This window comes from Notolepis coatsorum (genome assembly GCF_963971535.1).
Source record: "Notolepis coatsorum genome assembly, chromosome: 4".
NCBI classification, from domain to species: domain Eukaryota; kingdom Metazoa; phylum Chordata; class Actinopteri; order Aulopiformes; family Paralepididae; genus Notolepis; species Notolepis coatsorum.
Window position 1 is genome coordinate 54854701 of NC_140168.1, and position 20576 is coordinate 54875276.

The 20576-nt window shown below is 43.1% G+C and overlaps 1 protein-coding gene across 2 annotated transcripts; it reads right to left on the reverse strand.

The window, feature by feature from the left end:
- Positions 1–772: 772 nt before the first annotated feature.
- ppp1r10 (protein phosphatase 1, regulatory subunit 10) lies at positions 773–20304 on the reverse strand. 2 transcript variants are annotated; one of them, XM_084313442.1, is made up of 18 exons: positions 20026–20304; positions 16457–16565; positions 16220–16306; positions 15964–16099; positions 15785–15836; positions 15337–15426; positions 15079–15219; positions 14662–14767; positions 6382–6485; positions 6088–6215; positions 5231–5393; positions 4883–5035; positions 4515–4761; positions 4329–4404; positions 3993–4199; positions 3704–3824; positions 1991–2365; positions 773–1831 (listed from the first exon to the last, which is right to left on the reverse strand). In XM_084313442.1, the coding sequence occupies exons 2-18, from the start codon at positions 16561–16563 to the stop codon at positions 1680–1682; spliced, it is 2445 nt and encodes an 814-aa protein (XP_084169568.1). In that variant the 5' UTR covers positions 16564–16565; positions 20026–20304; the 3' UTR covers positions 773–1679. The 2 variants fall into 2 exon arrangements, with proteins under 2 accessions (XP_084169568.1, XP_084169567.1); XM_084313441.1 differs by having other exon boundaries at positions 1982–2365.
- Between the last annotated feature and the right edge of the window lie 272 nt (positions 20305–20576).

A 20576-nucleotide genomic window follows, 5' to 3' on the forward strand; every position in this document is an offset into this window, starting at 1 on the left:
TACTCTGGAGGGGCTCCGATAAATGTTTTCAATACTCTTCTGTTCTCTTAAGGGCAGAGGCCTAGTCTTGGCTAAAGCACAACTCTTAAGGGCAGAGGTCTAGTCTTGGCTAAAGCACGGCTCGGGCAGAGGCCTAGTCTTGGCTAAAGCATGGCTCTTAAGGACAGAGGCCTAGTCTTGACTAAAGCATGGCTCTTAAGGGCAGAGGCCTAGTCTTGGCTAAAGCACGGCTCGGGCAGAGGCCTAGTCTTGGCTAAAGCATGGCTCTTAAGGACAGAGGCCTAGTCTTGACTAAAGCATGGCTCTTAAGGACAGAGGCCTAGTCTTGACTAAAGCATGGCTCTTAAGGGCAGAGGCCTAGTCTTGGCTAAAGCACGGCTCTTAAAGGAACACGGCACAGAGAAGGAAAGGGTATGTATCTGCTTGTCTAACTCCAGGGTAGATGGCAAATGAGCTAATTTCCCAAAAGGTTGCCGTGTTCCTTTAAGGGCAGAGGCCTAGTCTTGGCTAAAGCACGGCTAAAAGCAGCTAGTGGTGTGGGGGACATGGCTGGATTCTGAAGGACATTTTGTAGGCGGCAGCTTCAATTTGGCCCTCATCTTTCTAAAGTGCTTCCTAAAACATAGTCTTACCTTAGATTAAAAAAATAATAATCAAGGAACTATACCTGTAAACCTCTTTCTTATGCTCACTTCTTCTATAATGGGACTATGGAAATAAAGAGAAGAATCTTGGGCAAGGTGGGGGGGGGGGGGGGGGGGGGGGGGGGGGGTGTAAAACAACAGTCAACGATGACGAAACAAGTCACAACCACCGAAACCGCCAAGAGACCTTACTAGCAATTAAAAAAAATATGTTATTATTATAACATATTCCTTCTTTTGGTCTCTTGGGGTTAGAAGCCACACATTATATATATAGCATGTGGACCGGACATTGAAATTGGACCACATCTCGAAAAGGAGTTGGAACACTGGAACAGAGGGACCACGGTCGGAACGAAGTGCAACGCTCCTCTGTGTTTAAGAGGAATTCGATTCATTATTGTGGACATTACGTCTCTGCAGGCATGTGAGGTTGTGTGTCAGCAACACTGTTTCAGTGTAAACTCAATGTAACCCTGGGAACATCCTGACTAAGTTTGTACTTAACTTTTGCCTACTCAAAGTGCCGGGGGGCCTAATTGACAAGGAGACAACATGATGTAGAGTAATCGTACAGAAAGTGTTACAGCAGCCCAATTGCAGCACCGGGGGTCATAGTGGTCACGAGTGGAGCATTTTCAGTCTCATCATTCCATTCTACTGTTAAAAAGTATCACAATAAAAAAAAAAGAAGAAAATATACACACATGTCAATGATCAGTTCACAGATAGCTTGCGGATACCCTCTATACCTAGAGGACACACAGGAAGCGACGCGGGAAGCTTCAGTACTTGGCAGACGTTCTGCCACTTCAGTGTGTAGTAGGGAAGAACTTGAAGAGGAGAAGGCCAGCGTCCGTCCTCGCCCATAGGGTTTGTGGCTTCTCCTGCTCCTCTGTCCCTCGTCCCCAAATGTAGTGCAGGAGAAACCTGTAGTGGTTTATTTAGCTTGGGGGGGGGGGGGGGGGGACTGGCGGCTCTGCCACAGAAGCCTGAGTCAGTTTTTTAAGTCTTTGGGGAGTCGTCCCCCACGCCTTAGTGTCCGTGTTGCGGGTGCTGGTTGTTTGCAGGGTGGTTGGGGGGCAGGGGAGGTCCGTTGACGCCGGGATGATAGAAGGCGCAGTGTTCTTCGTACCTGCAGTTTCCCTTCAGCATGAAGTGCCGACACACAGCCCTGTTTGACATGTCTGCGGGAAGAGCGGAGAGAGACACACGGTTAGATTCAGGTGTATTGTCACACATATGAGATTAGAATTATGAGAATTACTGGAGTGGTAACAACTTCAGGAGATGCATCCACATTAGCATCCCTAGATGTGACAGCACCCCCGGCTCACCGTTCATACCGTGTCCTCCTCTAGGCCCCCCTCGGCCTCTGCCCCTGAAGCCTGGGTCCCCTCGGCCCCGGCCTCCTCCTCCTCTGTGGAAGTGGCCCCCTCCTCCCCGGGGGGGACCTCCCCGCATGGAGTCCTCCCCCCAGTAGTTGCCATTTTCCCCGCCGCGGCCCGGGCCAGGGCCCGGGCCCGGGGGTGGTCCCATCATGCGGGGCCCTCCGCCGGCGTTGAAGGGTGGCCCCTGGTGGTGAGGGGGCGGCGGGTGGCTGAAGCGGGGCCCGCCGGGGGGAGCGTTGGGCGGGTAGCTGTTCATGGGCATCTGCATGTTCATGTTCATGTTGTGCATGTTGTTCATCCCTGGACCGTGACCCAGTAAGCTGGGGTTCACTGCAGAGAGAGAAGAAGAAAGATGCTTAGATTGTGTCAATGGATGCACCGATACCAATATTGGCTTTCAGGCTGATACCCAGGTTAAAAACAGGACCATTTCCACCAGCACTAAATAGTGTCAGTGTCAGAAATAAAAGCATCACAGCTTGGGTTTTTCTTTGTATTTCCTCTCTTTCATGGAGAATAATTTAAAAATAAAAAAGATTATATATCAAGTCATTTTCAAGTCAGAGACTGTGGTATCACATTTGTCCTCAGTATTAGCTAATACTTAACACTTTAAGTGCCGAAAACGTGTTTAGGCGTCTTTCCTAGCCATGCTAAAGTTGCAGAGGACGCCCTAACTCGTCTTTAATATCAATATTTCAAAGATCTGTGATCGGAATCATATTTCCCCTCTGCAGCCTTCACACACAGTTCTGAGCTCCTCTCAATCCTCTAGCGGTTCAAGAGCGCCATCTGGTGGCCGATCGGCAGAAGCGCCAAACAGGAAGTCATGTGGATGAAGTGGTGATCACCCATATTACTTCCGGGCACTCGCTATAGGTCCCGGGACTCGGGCTCGACACAATACATAGCGATCCGTTGCCAATAACTCGATAAACAACATGATTTGGACGTATATACTATTATACAACCTGGAAATGGACCGGGTATTTCGACATCCCATAATGGAAAACTGTCTACCCCACGCTGATCGCCCAACGGCCCGAGGAGACTGGGGTGAGTTTTAGCGTGTAATATTACCGTGTTCGATACTAACTGATCTGATGAACATATGACCCACATTAGATGAATGGTATAATGCTGCCCACATAATTATAAACGCCCCCTCGCCCATCCGGTCAACATCAGATGACGTGTAGTAACTTCCAGAAGTCCGTCCAGTTGGAATTTTTTTATATCGCGCCGATTGCTATCAAACTGTATTTCATCATCAATATAATGCATTTGGGGCTATAAATCACATTCTGGAGAAAGCTGCAGAAAGAGATGAAAACATACTTATACCTTAGACCATATTTTAGTATGAATATGTGAATGAAAAAGTTTAACGTTGCTACACCATGAACAATACATATAGGACCTTGAATGGGCCCTAATAATGGCAATCTAGCAATAGAATTTAAAAGGTTATAGCCCTGCAAAGAAGGGGAACTTCTCCATGTTAAATAGAGCTGGCAACGGATGGTATATCATGAATTTAGCCTTAGGCAATCAAAGTGTTAAGAGAGTGATATGGCTGGAAACAGAAGGGGCTAAGCTGGAATGGCTGTATCAGACAGGAGATAGGATAGGAAAGCGTATCCTGGTTGGAGGGGAGGTTGTGTTTACCTGGTGGCGGTCCGTTGGGGTTCTGGTTCTGGGTCTGCTGCAGGGAGCCCAGCAGCTGTTTGATCTTATCGAAGTCCGGCTGCTTGATCAAGTCCTCGGTAGCCTGGGTTGCCTGGGCGCCCTGGAGAGAAGACACACAGGAAATGACGTTTGTGATCACGAAAACACGTCCAACATTCACCAACCGGCACCTAACCTGGTAGTAAACTGACTTAAAAGAACACATTCTCTGCTCATGAGCTTGCTTTTCTAACCATTAGGCTACTGGCAAGGTTGCCTGGACTCTTACCATGATGGAGTTGAGCAGTTCATGTACGTTGACAGCGGGGGTAGCAGCATTCACGGGAGCTCCCGTGGCCTGAGGGCCATTGGTCCCCATGTTGCCCATGAGGTTGGCCAGTACGGGGGGCAGCTTGGAGCTCTCGTTCGCGGACAGGCTAGTGCCCTGCGGGGTGGTATCCATCGGCTCCATGTAGCTGTCGTCCGAAGTCATATCCTGTACGGAGGAACACAGAGGGGTTAGGTTCCAGGCCGCAAATGGATGGATGGATGGATGGATGGATGGATGGATGGATGGATGGATGGATGTGTGAGTGTATTAGAAGGTGTGAGGGGGAAATCGCACCTCATCCAGGGGTATGGTACGAGGAGTTGTGGGCTCGTAAGGCTCTGGGTCTGGTTCGTGGGGATTGTCTGGAACGCTGGAAGACACAGAGGTGGTGAAACATTTAACATTTCTGTTAAAGACGAAGGAAAAGCCTCCTCCAAGGCAGAACAAGACAGAAGCTATAGCCGTCAACGGTCTCTTTACCTGTCTTTACTGAGGAAGATGACCTGGAGGATGCCCATCTCCCGATCCCTCTGGGCGAGCTTCTCTGTGCTGTTGGACCCTGTTGCAACCAGGCTGCCGGTCAGCACCAGGGGCCTGGGGGGGCCCCAGGGGACACGCTCCTCCATGGCATCGTGGGAGAGCCGGCGGGCCATCTCGAATGTCTGCCGGTCCATCATCAGCTCGCGCTTCGCCGCCTCCCCGAAGTCCTTGATTTTGTTGACGTTGACTGTGACGAAGGAAAGAATAAAAAAAGAACGTGAGTTAGAAAGAAAAACAAAATGACAAACAACCTGAAGACGTCTTCCGGAGTATCAACGGGAGATAAGGAAGCGTGTGGTTCCTCTCACCTCTCTCCGTCTCGTCCAGGTCAAAGTAGAAGTACTCCTTCAGCTGCTCCTCCTCCGCCCACCGAACATTCTTCTTCTTCTTTCCCTTCTTCGTCAGCGGCTCGTCCTCTCCGCACGGCTCAGCCAGCGCGTTAGGCTTCTCCCCTGGTGATGCTAAGCCAGAGAGAGAGATGATGAGAAAATCACACTTGTAGAATAATATAATACCATCATATAAAGGGGGTGGGCAGTGCATGGCACTAATACAAGGGGGGGGGGGGGGATAAAGGCATTGATAAGGGGATACATCCAATGGCAAGCGTTGTTATGTTATGTTGGTGGCTTTAGGATTAAGGATTTGAGCTTTACCACTGTCGATCGCCTCAGGGTCCTCTACGCACGGCACGGGTGTCCCGGGCTGCTCAATGTCCTGGACCTCGTGCGGAGGGGTGGTGGCCACTACGGCTTCCGGAGACGGCGGCTTGGGGGAGGACAACGGGTAGGCAGACGGCTTGCTGTCGAACGGACTCGGCTGTGGGGAAGAATGGGAAGTTAAGAGTGAGCATTATTAGATATTTCACAATTAGCAATAGGGGTGGGGGGGGGAATCTATACGTAGTAGTATCGCGATACTATGCGTGGCGATACTGTATCGATACAGGGACGTCAATTATCGATATTTAATTATTTATTAAATAAAAAATAAAAGAAATTGTATAAGGAAGTTGCATTGTTCATTTCAATACCTGTAATAGTACAGTAGTCCACACACACACATTGCATTAAGTTAAGTTGGAATATGACTCTAATACAAACAGTTCAGTTTGTCAGGTACATGCAACACAGATTACAGTGTTGTCTGTCTGCTTGAGAAAATACCATGTTCTGCAATAAAAATTATTGAAGTGAGATGAACAGACTGAACTTTATTTTATTAGATAAAACATGTTGACAAAGTTTTACTTTGCAGTTGAAAAAAGGTAATAAATCGCAATATATCACAATATTAATATCGCAATACTCAGCATATCACAATATATTTAGTATCGCAATACTATCGTATCGTGACTCAAGTATCGTGATAGTATCGTATCGTGAGGCATCTGGTGATTCCCACCCCTAATTAGCAATGTATACAGGTTTGCATTACGGCCTCAGATGATCAGTTGTCTACTACAAGAGATATATGACAATGCCGGGAGAGTGGAAATTAATGGTTAGGTTACCTTGTTGGTGGTCGGGGAGACAGCTTTAGCGTGGGTAGGGGAGTTGGTAGACGATTTCTTCTTCTTGATCTTAATCCCGGGTACTGGAGCTGAGTTCAACGCATCCAGGAACCCTGTGCACTCCATCGCTACAGATGGAGAGGAGAGAAGAGGACAGATCATGCCTGTTAGATATATTACTGGCTGGCAGGGTACTGTGGTTGTCAGGAGGGTGAACATAACTCAGCCTATCAATTAATTAAGCAAAAGGATTTAAAATATAACATGTGTTCCATATATCTGCAAGCAGCTTACGTTGTGCAGGGATGATCTTCACTTTGATCTCTTTGGCGGAATTGGATGGCGTGTTGAGAGGTTTGTACTTCTTCTCAACTGGCGGTGCATCTGCCGAACCGGTGCTATTTAGATAGGAAAAATAAGGTTAATACTTTCTTCAACCACTAGAGGGCAGTACACAGGCAAATCTCAAGCAGCAAGTTGGTGTTCAAGGGAGAAGCATGCAGCTGCAGAGCCGCAGAGCCAGCCACGCTCTCAGGGCCGCGCTGTGAGGGCCGCGCTGTGAGGGCCGCGCTGTGAGGGCCGCTCAACAGCGCCACCCACCCAATGGCTGAATTGCCAATGGCTGAATTGGAGTATTGCACTGTGCGGGCACAGCTGTGAGATCCGCGCGAGGCCAGAGGATGTACATACTGTATGAGTAAATTAACTATACTTTTGCTCACACAATATCTTGAATGAATGCGTTTATTTATTTCAAACATAAATTGAAAATAAATAATGATAAAAAACAAGTAATAAACATTAAAAAACAAACAAGCAGGAGTAGGATGAAGTGTAAACGTATGTATTCCTACCTGATTGATTGATTGAAAACTTTATTAACAGATTGCAGAATGGGTACAATACAGTACAGCTCAATACACACAATTGTTAACACATTCCCGGCCAAGCATGGACATGTCCGTGTTTCGGATCCAATGGTAGAGGGCCAACCACGGACATGTCCGTGGCAAGGTTGTTTAGGCTTTTATTCCATTGTAATATCCCACTCAATGTCACCCTGCGGCACTGCAGATTTACCCTACTCTTGGAATTAGGAAAAGTGCATTACCGGCCAGATCCTCGTAGGGGCGCTGTCTCGATAATGCAATGTTCCCTGTGGCAGAACGGTGCTTTATTTTTTTTTACTTTGAATGGACTTTCCTGCTAGACTGAATCTATGCGTGTAGCATGTAGCATGGAATACCTTTTGCGACGCCGAATTCAGTATGCAGTAAAGGAATATATCATCAGCCAATGGACATATGGATCTACCAGATGGCGATCGATAACTGGGAAATCCTTTTTGCAGTCCAACCGGTCACAGGTAAGAGCTATTTGACGTCAATTACAACCCAATCTGGCCTTGTTATCATAGCCATCCACCCGGTCAGCGAATTAGGCTACAGAGGCTAATGCCGTTATTGGTAATCAATAATCAGAAACGACGTCCCCCGCCCCCCCCTTTCATGCAGTTATGGTGGACCATGATACCGACAATATGCATTTAGATTTTTATCTCTAGCTTCTGTAGGGCCGAAACGCCATGTGATTTAACGTTATTAGCTTAGCGCCTTGTAACTCGCCTTCCAGGAAATACCCCAAAACATTTAGCTATATAGTTCATATTCACGACGCTATAAAATGGGAACGTATTGATGAAAAAATTATTTCTTTAAGCCATTTTGAAGGGACGGTTTATAGTGTCAATTGACAATGAGAATGGACAGATAACAATACTATAAAGTATAGATTTAGCTCTGCAAACAGCCTCAGGCACAATGAAACCTTATTATGATATGCTGGCCTTATAGAGTGAGATTAGACGGATCCAAATGGCCCCGAATGTGTTAAGGGGATGCAGACCAGAGAAAGACTTTCGTCTTGTTTACATCAGGGTCCCCCATTTTCAATTCATCATAACATATGACATACACGACATACAGATACAGTATTCAGTATACCTTCACACTCTATTATCTTATGCAACTCTAACTATTTTCGTGCTATCATGCTGTCTTCCCTGTTCCCCCCATGGTCTCATGTTCCTTTTGTTTTGTTTCTTTGTTGTTTCTTTGTTTTTGTTTCTTTGCTTTTGTTTCTTTGTTTGTACTCTTGCTCCCGACTATTGTCAGCGACTTCGGGTTATTGAGAAGCGATATATAAATTAAATTAATTATTATATTATTATTATATTCACTCCACAAACTGAAATATACATACATTGTTGAATGAACAGCCTGTTTCTTGAAGTTACTTTCCTCTAAATTGTAACCCCCCTCTCTATCACAGAATTTTTGGATGTTACCCGGGAGTGAATTGTTTCGTGCTTTAAAACAGGATTTGTGCAGTCTTAAATTCAGCCAGGTCCCCGAGTTTCATGGCATGTGATTTTAAAAATAGTGTTTGTGTGTTCAAATGTATTTGTAAGGCCCGACAACACACGTTAATGTCCCCATGGGCCAGGTAACGGTATACTTTTGCTATGCTATACACTACAGACTATGTGATGTGGGTATGATGGTAATTAAGGAATGGTGAATATTATGTTTAATGTAAATATGTATATACTGGATATGAACAGCAGTATTAGGCATACAGCAGTATTGTACAGCCAGCAATATTATACATTATTATACATGACTATTCTATGAAAGTAGGCTATGTCTAAGCTATTTTACAATATTATACGTGAACTATGTGCAATTATGCATAAGACTACATAAGACACTACATATGTGGGTGTCAGGTGGTCTTGTGGTCAAAGTTATGTCTGTGGAATCATATATTTATTTAACATTTTTTGGACTTTATAGTGTTCTTGTTTTGGTCTTGACTTATTGTGATGTTTCTTCTTGACTTGTTTAAAGAAGACGTGGCCGGCCCATGGGGACATTGACGTGTGTTGTCGGGCCTTACAAATACATTTGATTTTGATTTGATTATCAATAAGGTAAGATATCTGGAACACACAAACACACTCTTTTTTAAATCACATGCCATGAAACTCGGGGACCTGGCTGAATTTAAGACTGCACAAATCATGTTTAACACTTTGGATGCCACCAACACTATAAGTCGTTAGTTCATGCCGCCAGTTGAGTGCCCCCAACGCTATATAGCGTCTGTTTGCCGTTTTTTTTTATTGGCAATTTGAATTCATATTTCATCAATCGAGCCTTGGGTTAGTGCTGCAGTCTCTCTGAGCTCAATTGGGAAGATGTCTCTCCCTGTGTAACTGCACCCCATTAGTTCAGACTGATGCAGGTGGAGTGGTTAGTTTGCTCATTTTATTTTTCCGTCAAGGCATCTGAAGAGACCAAGTGATCGCCAGCCCTCAGAACAGCGACGATTATATATTTACAGTACCAACACTGTAATCAATAAGCGTGATCAATATTTGGAATGGCGATCAGGAATTGGAATAATCTTTTTGGATAACATCTGATCTCAGGTAAGGAATCTATTTTACCAGTCTTAGGATAATCAGACCTGTTTTCACGGAGATATAAGCTTTTTCCCTATGCGTTTTCCCTATGTGTTTTTCCCTAACAAGTCATTGATAAACGACAGGCAGATTAGACACACAACGCCATCATTGAAGTGGGTGCTGGCATTTAATGGGGTTTTCAATGTTAAATGGCCGGCACTGAAAGTGTTAAAGCACGAAACAATTCACTCCCGGGTAACATCCAAAAATTCTGTGATAGAGAGGGGGGTTACAATTTAGACTTTAGAGGAGAGTCTAACTTCAAGAAGCAGGCTGTTCATTCAACAATGTATGTATATTTCAGTTTGTGGAGTGAATATGAGTTGCATAAGATAATAGTGTGAAGGTATACTGAATACTGTCTATCTGTATGTCGTGTATGTCATATATGTTATGATGAATTAAAAATTGGGGACCCTGGTGTAAGGCAAGATAGACCGCGCTCTCAATATCTGACACTGGGTGCTGAAATCCCGAAGATTAAATAGAAGAAAGCAGGAAGCCAGACCAGCACTCTCAGATTCAAAAAGTTTTAATCGCAGCCTTGAACAAACATGTTTTGGAACAAAAGTTCCTACGTCAGTGTTAGAGGCTAGCAACGATAGCTTGTAAAGATGTGGGCTATATACAAGGTAGGCAGGAAGTGACATCATTGCAGGTGAGCCTGGAATTGCTAGTCAACTTTGACCGTAGGAACTCCAAAGTAAGGACATTATAATCTAATATGTTATAATGTGAAGTAAACTCAAATTAAATACAAATAAAAACCAGAAACAAAATAAACCGTCAATAGGGCTAAATAAATGAGCAAATTACAATAATTGCACACAATTCTCTAAGAAAACAAAAACAAAAGGAAAAACATTTCCCCATTCGTCAAAATAAAGGTCACTTATTATAGGAAACAGGATAACACGTTCTCATTCATTCCCTTTGGTTCTATACAATTAAACAAATGAATATAGTAACATTCACGTTGTAATAGCAGTTTATGCCTGTCTCCCCCTCTAGAGGGCGTTGTTAATTAGAACATCAAGAAATGATAGTGTTCAAATAGAAATTAAGAGTAAACTTTATCGTTTCTCTTGAGTGTTAAGGAACTCTAGGAAGGCATGAAGATCTACCGATGAACCAGACCAAATAAAAAAACAGGTCATCAATGTAGCGGATATAGGATTTGACATATTTTTCAAACGGGTTATTATTGAAAATGTGATCCAATTCAAACTTGGACATATACAGGTTAGCTAGGTTCACAGCGGCAGGCGAGCCCATGCTGAGACCTCTGTTTTGCAGATAATATTTATCTTGGAATCTGAAATAGTTCTTTGTTAGAACCAGGTCGGCTAGGCTAACTAGCACCTCTGTGGAGGGCGTGGTTCCTCCCTCAAGTTTAGGTAAAAACTAAGTGCTTCTAACGCGTCAGCGTGTGGAATGCTGGAGTGTAGACTGACCACATCCATTGTGACTAATAGGTCTGAAGGGGAAATATTGCAGGCAGTTAACCCGCTCAAAAAAGCAGTAGTGTCTTTTAAGGAACCCGGTTGAGAAGAGGCCAAATCTCTGATATGCGCATCAATAAATTGGGAACTTTCTTCTGTGGCAGACCCTATGCCAGAGACTATGGGTCGGCCCGGAGGATTCTGGAGATCCTTGTGGATCTTAGGTCAAGTGTAAATAATAGGAGTAATAGGAAACTCTACAAACATAATTAAACTTAAATTCATTTTCAGAGATTTCATCCGCCAATCTCAGGCTTTTGAGGACCGTTTTGATTTCAGTGGAGAATCTAAACACTGGGTCGGAATTTAAAAGGGTATATACCTCAATGTCGTTCAATTGTCTATTGATCTCTGAAACATAAGAACTTTTATTTTGGAGAACGATTCCAGAACCTTTGTCTGCTTTTCAAAAAATTAAATCCTCATTCTTCATGAGTTCCTTAACACATTCTGGGCCATTGGGATCCGTCTAATCCCACTCTATACAGCCAGCATTTCAAAACAAACTTTCATTGTGTGTAGGGTATTAGATAGCAGGTATTAGGGGTATATCCTGTATAAGACATTTAACTAAATGGTGATTTCTTTGGATGTGCACTGTTAATAATGCTTGTATATCTTATCGTGTGTTGTCATGTTTGTTTATACGTTTGTTTAAAAAATTATAAAAAAAAAAATACAAAAACTTTCATTGTGCGTGAGGCTGTTTGTAGAGCTAACTCTATACTTTATATTAGTGCTATCTGTCCATTCTCATTGTCAATTGACACTATAAACCGTCCCTTCAAGATGCCTTAAATAAATAATTTTTTCATCAATACGTTCCCATTTTATAGCCTCATGAATATGGAACGTTATAGCAGAATGTTCTGGGGTATTCCCTGGAACGCGAGCTATAGGGTGCTAAGCTAATAACGTTAAATCGAATGGCGTTTCGGTTATACACAAGCTAGAGCTAAAACTCAAAATGCATATTGTCTGTATTATGGTCCACCATGAATGCATGAAAGGGGGGGCATCATTTCTGATTATTGATTACCAATAACGGCATTAGCCTCAGTAGCCTTATTCGCTGACCGGGTGGATGGCTATCATAACAAGGCCTGATCAGCATGTAATTTACGTGAAAAAGCTCTTACCTGTGGCCGGTTGGATCCCCAAAAGGACTTCCCAGTTAGCGATCGCCATCTGGTAGATCCATATGTCCATTGGCTGATGATATATTCCTTTACTGCATACTGAATTCAGTGTCCCAAAGACTATTCCAGGCCATCGGCTGCTACACGCATAGCTTTAGGCTAACAGAAAAACCCATTCAAGATAAAAAGATAAAAAAAAAAAAAGAAAAAAAAAAACGGTCTGTAACAGGGAACACTGCATTATCGAGACAGCGCCCCTATGAGGGTCTGGCCGGTAATGCACTTTTCCGAATTCCAAGAGTAGGGTAAATCTGCAGTGCCGCAGGGTGACATTGAGTAGGATATTACAATGGAATAAAAGCCAAAACAACCTTGCCACGTATATATACGTGGTTGGCCGTCAAGCGTTGGATCCGAAACACGTATATATACGTGGTTGGCCCCGAATGTGTTAAGAGCTCCAGACTCTGATTCAAGTAAATTAGGATAAAGCTGGGTTTTCTGACTAGTCTCACATAAATTTGAAAACATAATTTTGTACTAGTCTGCAAAAAGTGTCCACCGAAGGTGGATTGAGATGAGGGGTAAACATGCTACGTGGTTTGAATACTTTTCTTATAGGTCTAGAATGGGTATCTAGTTCCGCTTCAGACATTACATCATCATCATTAATTGTGGGAACAATTACTGTGGGCACACTTTCATTAGAGACATATTGAGTTCTCTTATCAATACCTCTGGCGTAAAAAGGCTTTTAATTTGATATTTCTGAAAAACTTAAGAGTTCTACCTTGGTAGTGAGTCCACCTTACGTGCAGGAACAAACGATAACCCTTTAGAAAGGACATTGTGGTGCGAGTCACTCAATTGTGCATCTGAAATGTTAACAATGTTAGAAATGGTGCTTATCTCCGGGACCGATGAACATTTCTTTCTCTTACTCCTCCTCGTCTTCCTATGGCCCCCTCTCACCGGCCGAGGTGGAAGAGGGCCGTCTGGAAAATTCGACTGGCTGCGGAGGGAGTATTTCGGAGACATCTCTTGCATGGGCGCCTCATCCGAGCTCAACGCTGAAGAAGAAGAATCGGGGTACGTAGGCCGGTCTCTGGGCTGCCAAGTAGGCCTGCGGGAGTGGGGGTGGTGAAGCCAGGGATGCACCATGTGTGTAGCAGTCTTGCTTGTCTCTTCGTCTTTTTGCTCTCTTATGCAGCTCGATGTCTTGCCTGTATTTGTCCAGTTTCAGGTCAACTGACGCGAGCAGTTCGATCAGCTGGTCGGGAGCTAAGGAGCTCTTCATTTCATCCTCCAAAGAGCACCAGCACTCTCAGATTAAAAAAGTTTTAATCGCAGCCTTGAACAAACATGTTTCGGAACTAAAGTTCCTTCGTCAGTGTTAGTGGCTAGCAACGATATATTGTAAAGATGTGGGCTATATACAAGGTAGGCAGGAAGTGACATCATTGCAGGTGAGCCTGGAATTGCTAGTCAACTTTGACCGTAGGAACTCCAAAGTAAGGACATTATAATCTAATATGTTATAATGTGAAGTAAACTCAAATTAAATACAAATAAAAACCAGAAACAAAATAAACCGTCTTAAGACTCTTAACCATAGCTAATAGGGCTAAATAAATGAGCAAATTACAATAATTGCAAACACAATTCTCAAAAAAAAAAAACAGAAGGAAAAACATTTCCCCATTCGTCAAAATAAAGGTCACTTATTATAGGAAACAGGATAACACGTTCTCCTCAATTCATTCCCTTTGGTTCTATACAATTAAAACTAATGAATATAGTAACATTCGCTTTGTAATAGCAGTTTATGCCTGTCTCCCCCTCTAGAGGGCCTGTTGACTAGCTCAAGTCCCATATATGTAAACAAGACAAAAGTCTTTCTCTGGTCTGCATCCCCTTAACAATTGTGTGTATTGAGCTGTACTGTATTGTACCCAATCTGCAATCTGTTAATAAAGTTTTCAATCAATCAAGGGGGTAGGAATACATACGTTTACACTTCATCCTACTCCTGCTTGTTTGTTTTTTAATCTGTTTATTACTTGTTTTTTATTATTTATTTTCAATTTATGTTTGAAATAAATAAACGCATTCATTCAAGATATTGTGTGAGCAAAAGTATAGTTAATTTACTCATACAGTATGTACATCCTCTGGCCTCACGCGGATCTCACAGCTGTGCCCGCACAGTGCAATACTCCAATTCAGCCATTGGGTGGGTGGCGCTGTTGAGCGGCCCTCACAGCGCGACCCTGAGAGCGCGGCTGGCTCTGCAGCTGCATACTATTGGTTCAAGGTGCAGGGCACCAAGCTGACAGATAGACAAGAGATAGATGGACAGAACACAGAGATAGATGGACAGAACACACAAGGAATCCCATTGTACCTGGGCCTCTTCAGAACGGCAGGCTTGATGTTGTACTTGTCCCCGAGTTGTGGGGCCGGAAGGGGCTTCTTAACAGGAGCAGGGGTGGGAGTATCTATCTCCAATCCTGTTGGGGAAAAATACATGTTTAGAACATCATATATACATTTAGCAAACAGTCAGCTACTATATGGAGAGTGATACATGAAGTCTAAGTTATTGATAATCGTGCTGCACACAGCATGTGAGGTCCTGGTGTGTTGTACTGTGGAGTGCTGTAACGTTGTCACAGGGACAGATTCCAATAAAGTGGTTTAAATGAGCAACAAACGCACTCATTCACCGGGCAAAACTCCCTGGTTAAATGCCACCCAGAGAGAGAGAGAGAGAGAGAGAGAGAGACATAAGCCCTGGAGGAGACTTTTTTTTTTTTTTTACCTATGGAGCGGCTCTTGGCGAAGCTGGGCGCGTGAGCTTTGGGCTTCTCCTTCTTTTCTTCTACTACTACTACTACTACTACAGGCTTCTCCTTCAATTCTCGCACCGGCACTTTGCCCTCCTCTTTCCTCTTTTTCTTATCTGGAACACATGAGAGAGAGGGTTATAAACAGGGAGTCATGTTGAGAGATGGAGAGAGACAGAGTAACAGATGAAGAGTTGTCATGTGTGTGTGTGTGTGTGTGTGGGGCACAGTACCTGCAGGTGAGTTTGCGCTGCTTGCGACGCTCTGGGAGCGGATTATAGCCATCCACCCCTCTACCAGCACAGACGCTAGCTTCCTCAGCTCTGGCAAAAAGAAACAACACACACCGTGAGAAACCTGTTGATTACCTTAGAAAATATCCCATATTAAAAGGCTAGTGTGGACCCGTCTTTACAGCAAATAACCAGAATAAAGAATAAAGTGTGTTGGTCAGTGGCAGAGACCAGAATTTCCATTGGAAAAGGAAGCTATGTGGTCTTGTTCACAACAATCAGGTATCCAGTTGTCTCAATTGCAATAACAGCTGATTTAAACGGCTGGCCAGCTGTTCAGGAGTGCATGTGGAAGTAAGGGGTGCTTGGTGGACATGGGGCCTAGCGTCAACTCCTCCGACTGCATCAAGGCACAGGTATGTGACAGGGACTGGGGGTGGAAACTCACCTTCAGTCTCTCCACCTTTGCTCAACTGTTTCACCAACTTGGCAGTGTTGTTCTAGACGGAGATAACAACAACAGTAGGTTTAGAAAAACAATTTTTTTTTTTTTTAAATAAATACTGGCCAATCATGGACACAGAATGTGGGTGGGTGTTAGTCGGTAGTTTCGGGCTGGGACAGTACCTGTTTGAGATGGTCCACTTTCAGGGGTAGCTTCTGCAGGGTCAGCAGGATGAGCTGCAGCAGGGGTGTGTTGATGGTGGCCTTGGAGTAGGTCAGCCAGGCATTCAGCAGCTTGTAGCCACCCACTTGGATAAACCTGGATACGAATGCAACAACATTAGAAAAAACAGCCGTAATCCTGGTTGATAAAATATAATAATAATAATACAGCCAACACAGCTTAGAAGCTCTGAAAAGGTGATAAGTCAGTAGTCACCTGTTGAGAACGTCATGGGATTTTGTCTGTAATAGGATGTTGAGGTACATGCATCTGCTGACCATCCTGGTTGAAGCTTTCATGAGACTGGAAAGAGGGAGAACAATCATATTAGTTTCATCTGAGGTAATGATCAAATAATGACAAGTATTTGGTTAGGAACACAGAGCCAACTGAATGGTGACCTGTCAAAGCAGAGTGGTGCGTGTGTGTGGAGTGTGATCCTCTTCTCCTCACCTGAACACTTCTGGGACTCCCTCCAGGCTGCGGAGCTCTCCATCCTTCCCCAGCAGCGGTTCCACACCCTTCAGGATCTCTCTGGGGTCCACCGGGCCCACTGCCATTTCTGAAATACACACATCACGGATGTTTAAACACACACTGCAAATATATGTTCTGGTGCTTACAACGGTTATCTTTCATCTTTGAGGGCTAGATATTCAACTGTGATATTTGCACTGGAAGGGTAATTTGCCTGCCAAAACACACCCAGGCACTCGATGGAACAAACACCACCTAAATTCCACTCCCAAAACTAATCTCGGCAAGAAACTCATTTTGGAATCAAGTATACCAACTCAATCTGGTATCAACCGTTCCAACTCATCTCAACATGCACTTCGACCACAATCTAATCCACAAAGCCAGAGGCCTACAGCTACTACCAACAGCAGGGGATGTGGCACAAACCCACTGTGGCTACGGACTACGACATACCCCGCTACCCACCAAACTAGAACTTTTGCCGCACTGTAGTTGACAGACATTTCTTAATCATACCAGTGTGCCACTTCATACTTCAAATATTTGCCCTGCCTCGGGAAAGCCGTCTACACCAGTTCAGCCGTGATATGGCCGACAAGAGGGGCAGGTCGGTGGACTTCCTCTTACTAGCGGGTGTTCTCCTCTCCTCAGGGCTAACAGGACAATGCACACTGTATCATGTTCACATCCGAGTCCCCAGGTCGAAAAGGATTTATTCTGGAGCAGCACTTAAGAAAATGAGGCAGCCTAGAGGCAGTGGAAAATACATTGGATCTGCTAATTTTATATGGACATCCCACAAAATAATAGAATGATTACTATAGAACTACACTTTATTTATAAGTTAATATGTATGACAAATGTTAACAAATCAAATCTCCTTTTGGCTTGAGTATTACTCTTGGAACTTTATCACAGATGTACCAACAAATAGGAAATTAAGTCTGTTATTAAAAGATGTGTAGATTACAAATGTTAATGACAAACTAAGACAGGGAAGAACGAAAAGATTAATCATTACTTCAGCAAGCCTTTTTTTTTTTTTTAATATACACTTCTACAGAAATGAAACAGTGTTATGGAAGATGAAAATGTATTTTTTTTTTTTAAAGGAAAGAGAAAAGTTGCATTAACATCACAAATGCTTTGGAAAACAATCTTCACAAATACGTTTGTTCTTTCTCATTTCTGACTGATATGGCCTCAGGCAAAAAAAATTGCTGGCATGAACTCAGATTACATATCAAAGAACACGAGTGGCAAAAAAATTGCATGATATAAGATGCTGTCACAGAGGTACGTCTTGTTAAAAAAAAACACACATGTGCTTTAATGCATCATTAAAAGTAGATAGTTGTATGTAATTATCATCATCAGACTTATATACATATATATCTAAATGGTATATATTCTTCTTGACCTACTACTGTCCATAGGACATCAATGAATTTGTTGTTGCACAACCAGAGGTAACGATTCTGGACATCTGCTGCCACCTATAGGTTAGATTGTGTTCATATACATACAAACACTTGACAGCCAGTGCACTCTCCATGTCTGCACAATTATAAAACGCAACACAACAGACATGACCTACAAATTAAAATAATGGATGAATCCGTTAACTAAATGACAATGGTCTTAGGTTCCCATATACAAATGATGGCCATCACTGTAATGTAGGCCTTCATTGGGAAGATGAGTGGCTTGTGTTGGGTGTTTGGTCAGTATGTCAATACAAGATTACTTCAGGTCAGTCCGCACTTGGAAATAGTCCAAATCTGACCAAAACAAAGCAAACATTATTTGCGTGGAAGTCCATAATATCGTTTAAAATGTTTGTTTGTTTAGTTGTCTACATGTCCAAATCTTACATTTGTTACATATTCACATGGTTCATGGGCCTCTTCAATACAATAACAAGTATGTTTAGGTTGAGCCTATTGCATGCATGTCTTGTTTTTCCAATGCATATTACTACCACTGTCATGTTTATAATATATAGGCCAATTATCTTGGGGTCATATGTATTGGCATTTTATCAATTTGTTTAGAACCAATGTTAATGTTGGATCATAAATTTCAAGTGTTGTGATGTGAGGAATCAGTTTGGTCTTACCCGTTTAACTGTTGTAGTAGAAGTTTTATATCAGACCTCGACAACACTGGAAATAACACAACTCCTGCAAATTGTTACACATGTACAGTTAATAAATGACATGGCCCAGGTTGCCAGTTCATTGGAGAAAAGAAAATTAGATGTCTGTGCCTGTAGTGAAGCAAATTCAAATGGGGTTATTTCATATGCCACTGTAAATAATGAATAGCCTAGAATAGTTTTACCTTTAAAGACTCTTTACACTAACAACCTATTGTTGAGGTCAATGACGAAATAATAATTGTGCAATTCACAAGCCAACTGTTTTGAATAATGGGGCTTTACTTAATTACCAAATAAATCAATTAAGAGATGAATAAAACGCAGAAATAGGAAGGAAGTTATTTACTAAGTTAGTTAGGTACGCCTTCACAAACAAGTTATGTAAGGTAGTCCAGCCAGGCTATAAAAGGCCTGCAGTAAACTTGACATCTGTCACATTGCACAGCCCTACTGGGAAGTACGAGGAGGGAGCCCTCACCCCCCTCAGTGTGAGTCACTGAACATCACTAAGCCCTGCCCTCTACTGTTAACCACTTCGTTGACGCCCCAGCCACTCGGTACATGGCAACAATGGCTCTGAACCAGTGAACAGACTCAACCGGCTGGTAAAAGCACTCCGATCCCCCAGCATGAGCTAGCGAGCAAGCATACGCCACTGGAAACTAAGCCAATGCGATTAAAATGGCCCTTCTATACTGGTTCTGCATTTCAGGGTTGCAATCTCCCGACTGTCGCTCCCAAGGCACGATTGCCCACTGGTGTTTCTCAAAGGACGAAAGCGCGACCAATCCACCATATTTCTCAAATCCCGACTGCTTGTACTTGGAAACTTCCCTGGAGTCACAACCTGCAATCTTTATCCTCAGATTGCCGAGTACATGTAGACACTTGGACATTTCCCTGCACTAGTACTATTATTATCGACAACACACTTGTGCTTCATTTGAGAAAAGAAATCCACAATCCTCAAACTAACACAATCTTTATGCATAGATTGCTGTGGGTGTTCGTTCCAAGGAGCAGCACCTACAAAGAATTTGGCAAGGCAAAAAATCCGACTTCATAAAGCAAGCATTTCCTGTCTAACGTTATGCCTACGGCAATCTTTATGTGTAGATTGCTTATGGTTAATTTACGAATTTTCCATTTATTTTCGATGCATTTAGTTCAATCCGTCTCACACACAAAGAAACGGAGCGTTTGGTCTCCGTCCACTTTCCTGTGTGAGCTCATCGTCTAGCTAACATTAGTCTACAACAGAATCGAAATTTGTGCCAAAACAAACTAGCCTGGTAACGTTACGGAGACAGTTAGCCAGCTAGCTAGTCTAACGGTCAACGGCAAATTTCATTTGATGAATTTCGGTTCAAAATCAACTTACTATTAAGTATTATAGATCCTCAGCGTCTCGGGTATATTATAGTGTGCTTTACAGCCACTTATATCTTATTTCATCAGGTTTATATCGTTAACCGTCATGGTTTTATAGCAACTGAAAAACTGCTTATGGGCGGGGTTGTGGTAGCTCAAAGCTAGCCTTTCCTTCGGGGAAAAACTGGAGTCAAAAATAGTAATCAAATGTCCATTACTTGAAGAAAAAAATATGAATTTGAGTAAGGTTGTTCAAAGTCCTCGACGCCAGTCTTCAGCAAGACAATTCAGACCTGCAAGAGACACACAATAAAAAGACACATTTAATTTTCAATTCTCACTCTTTTCTTCTTTCTTTGTCCATATCAGGGTCTTTGAAGAGTTTTGAATTAAATAAATATGAGTTTCACGTTAAATATTCAAGTTTTTGTCGAAAATAGCCTTGTTGACTTTGTGACGCTACTCACCTCTGAACAAATCCAGGAATGAGCTCGAAGGGGAGGGATTTGGTTTTTATACCAGGTGACGTTTTTGACGTCACTTGGGGCGTTTTTTTCTCGG

Coding starts and splice junctions, on each gene's coding strand:
- ppp1r10 (XM_084313441.1), bottom strand. CDS start 16,563: ATGGCAGTGGGCCCGGTGGACCCCAGAGAGATCCTGAAGGGTGTGGAA. Junction 15,220..15,336: donor CAGCGCAAACTCACCTGCAG/GTACTGTGCCCC, acceptor CATGTGTTCCAG/ATAAGAAAAAGAGGAAAGAG. Junction 4,200..4,328: donor GTACCATACCCCTGGATGAG/GTGCGATTTCCC, acceptor TCCTCCGTACAG/GATATGACTTCGGACGACAG.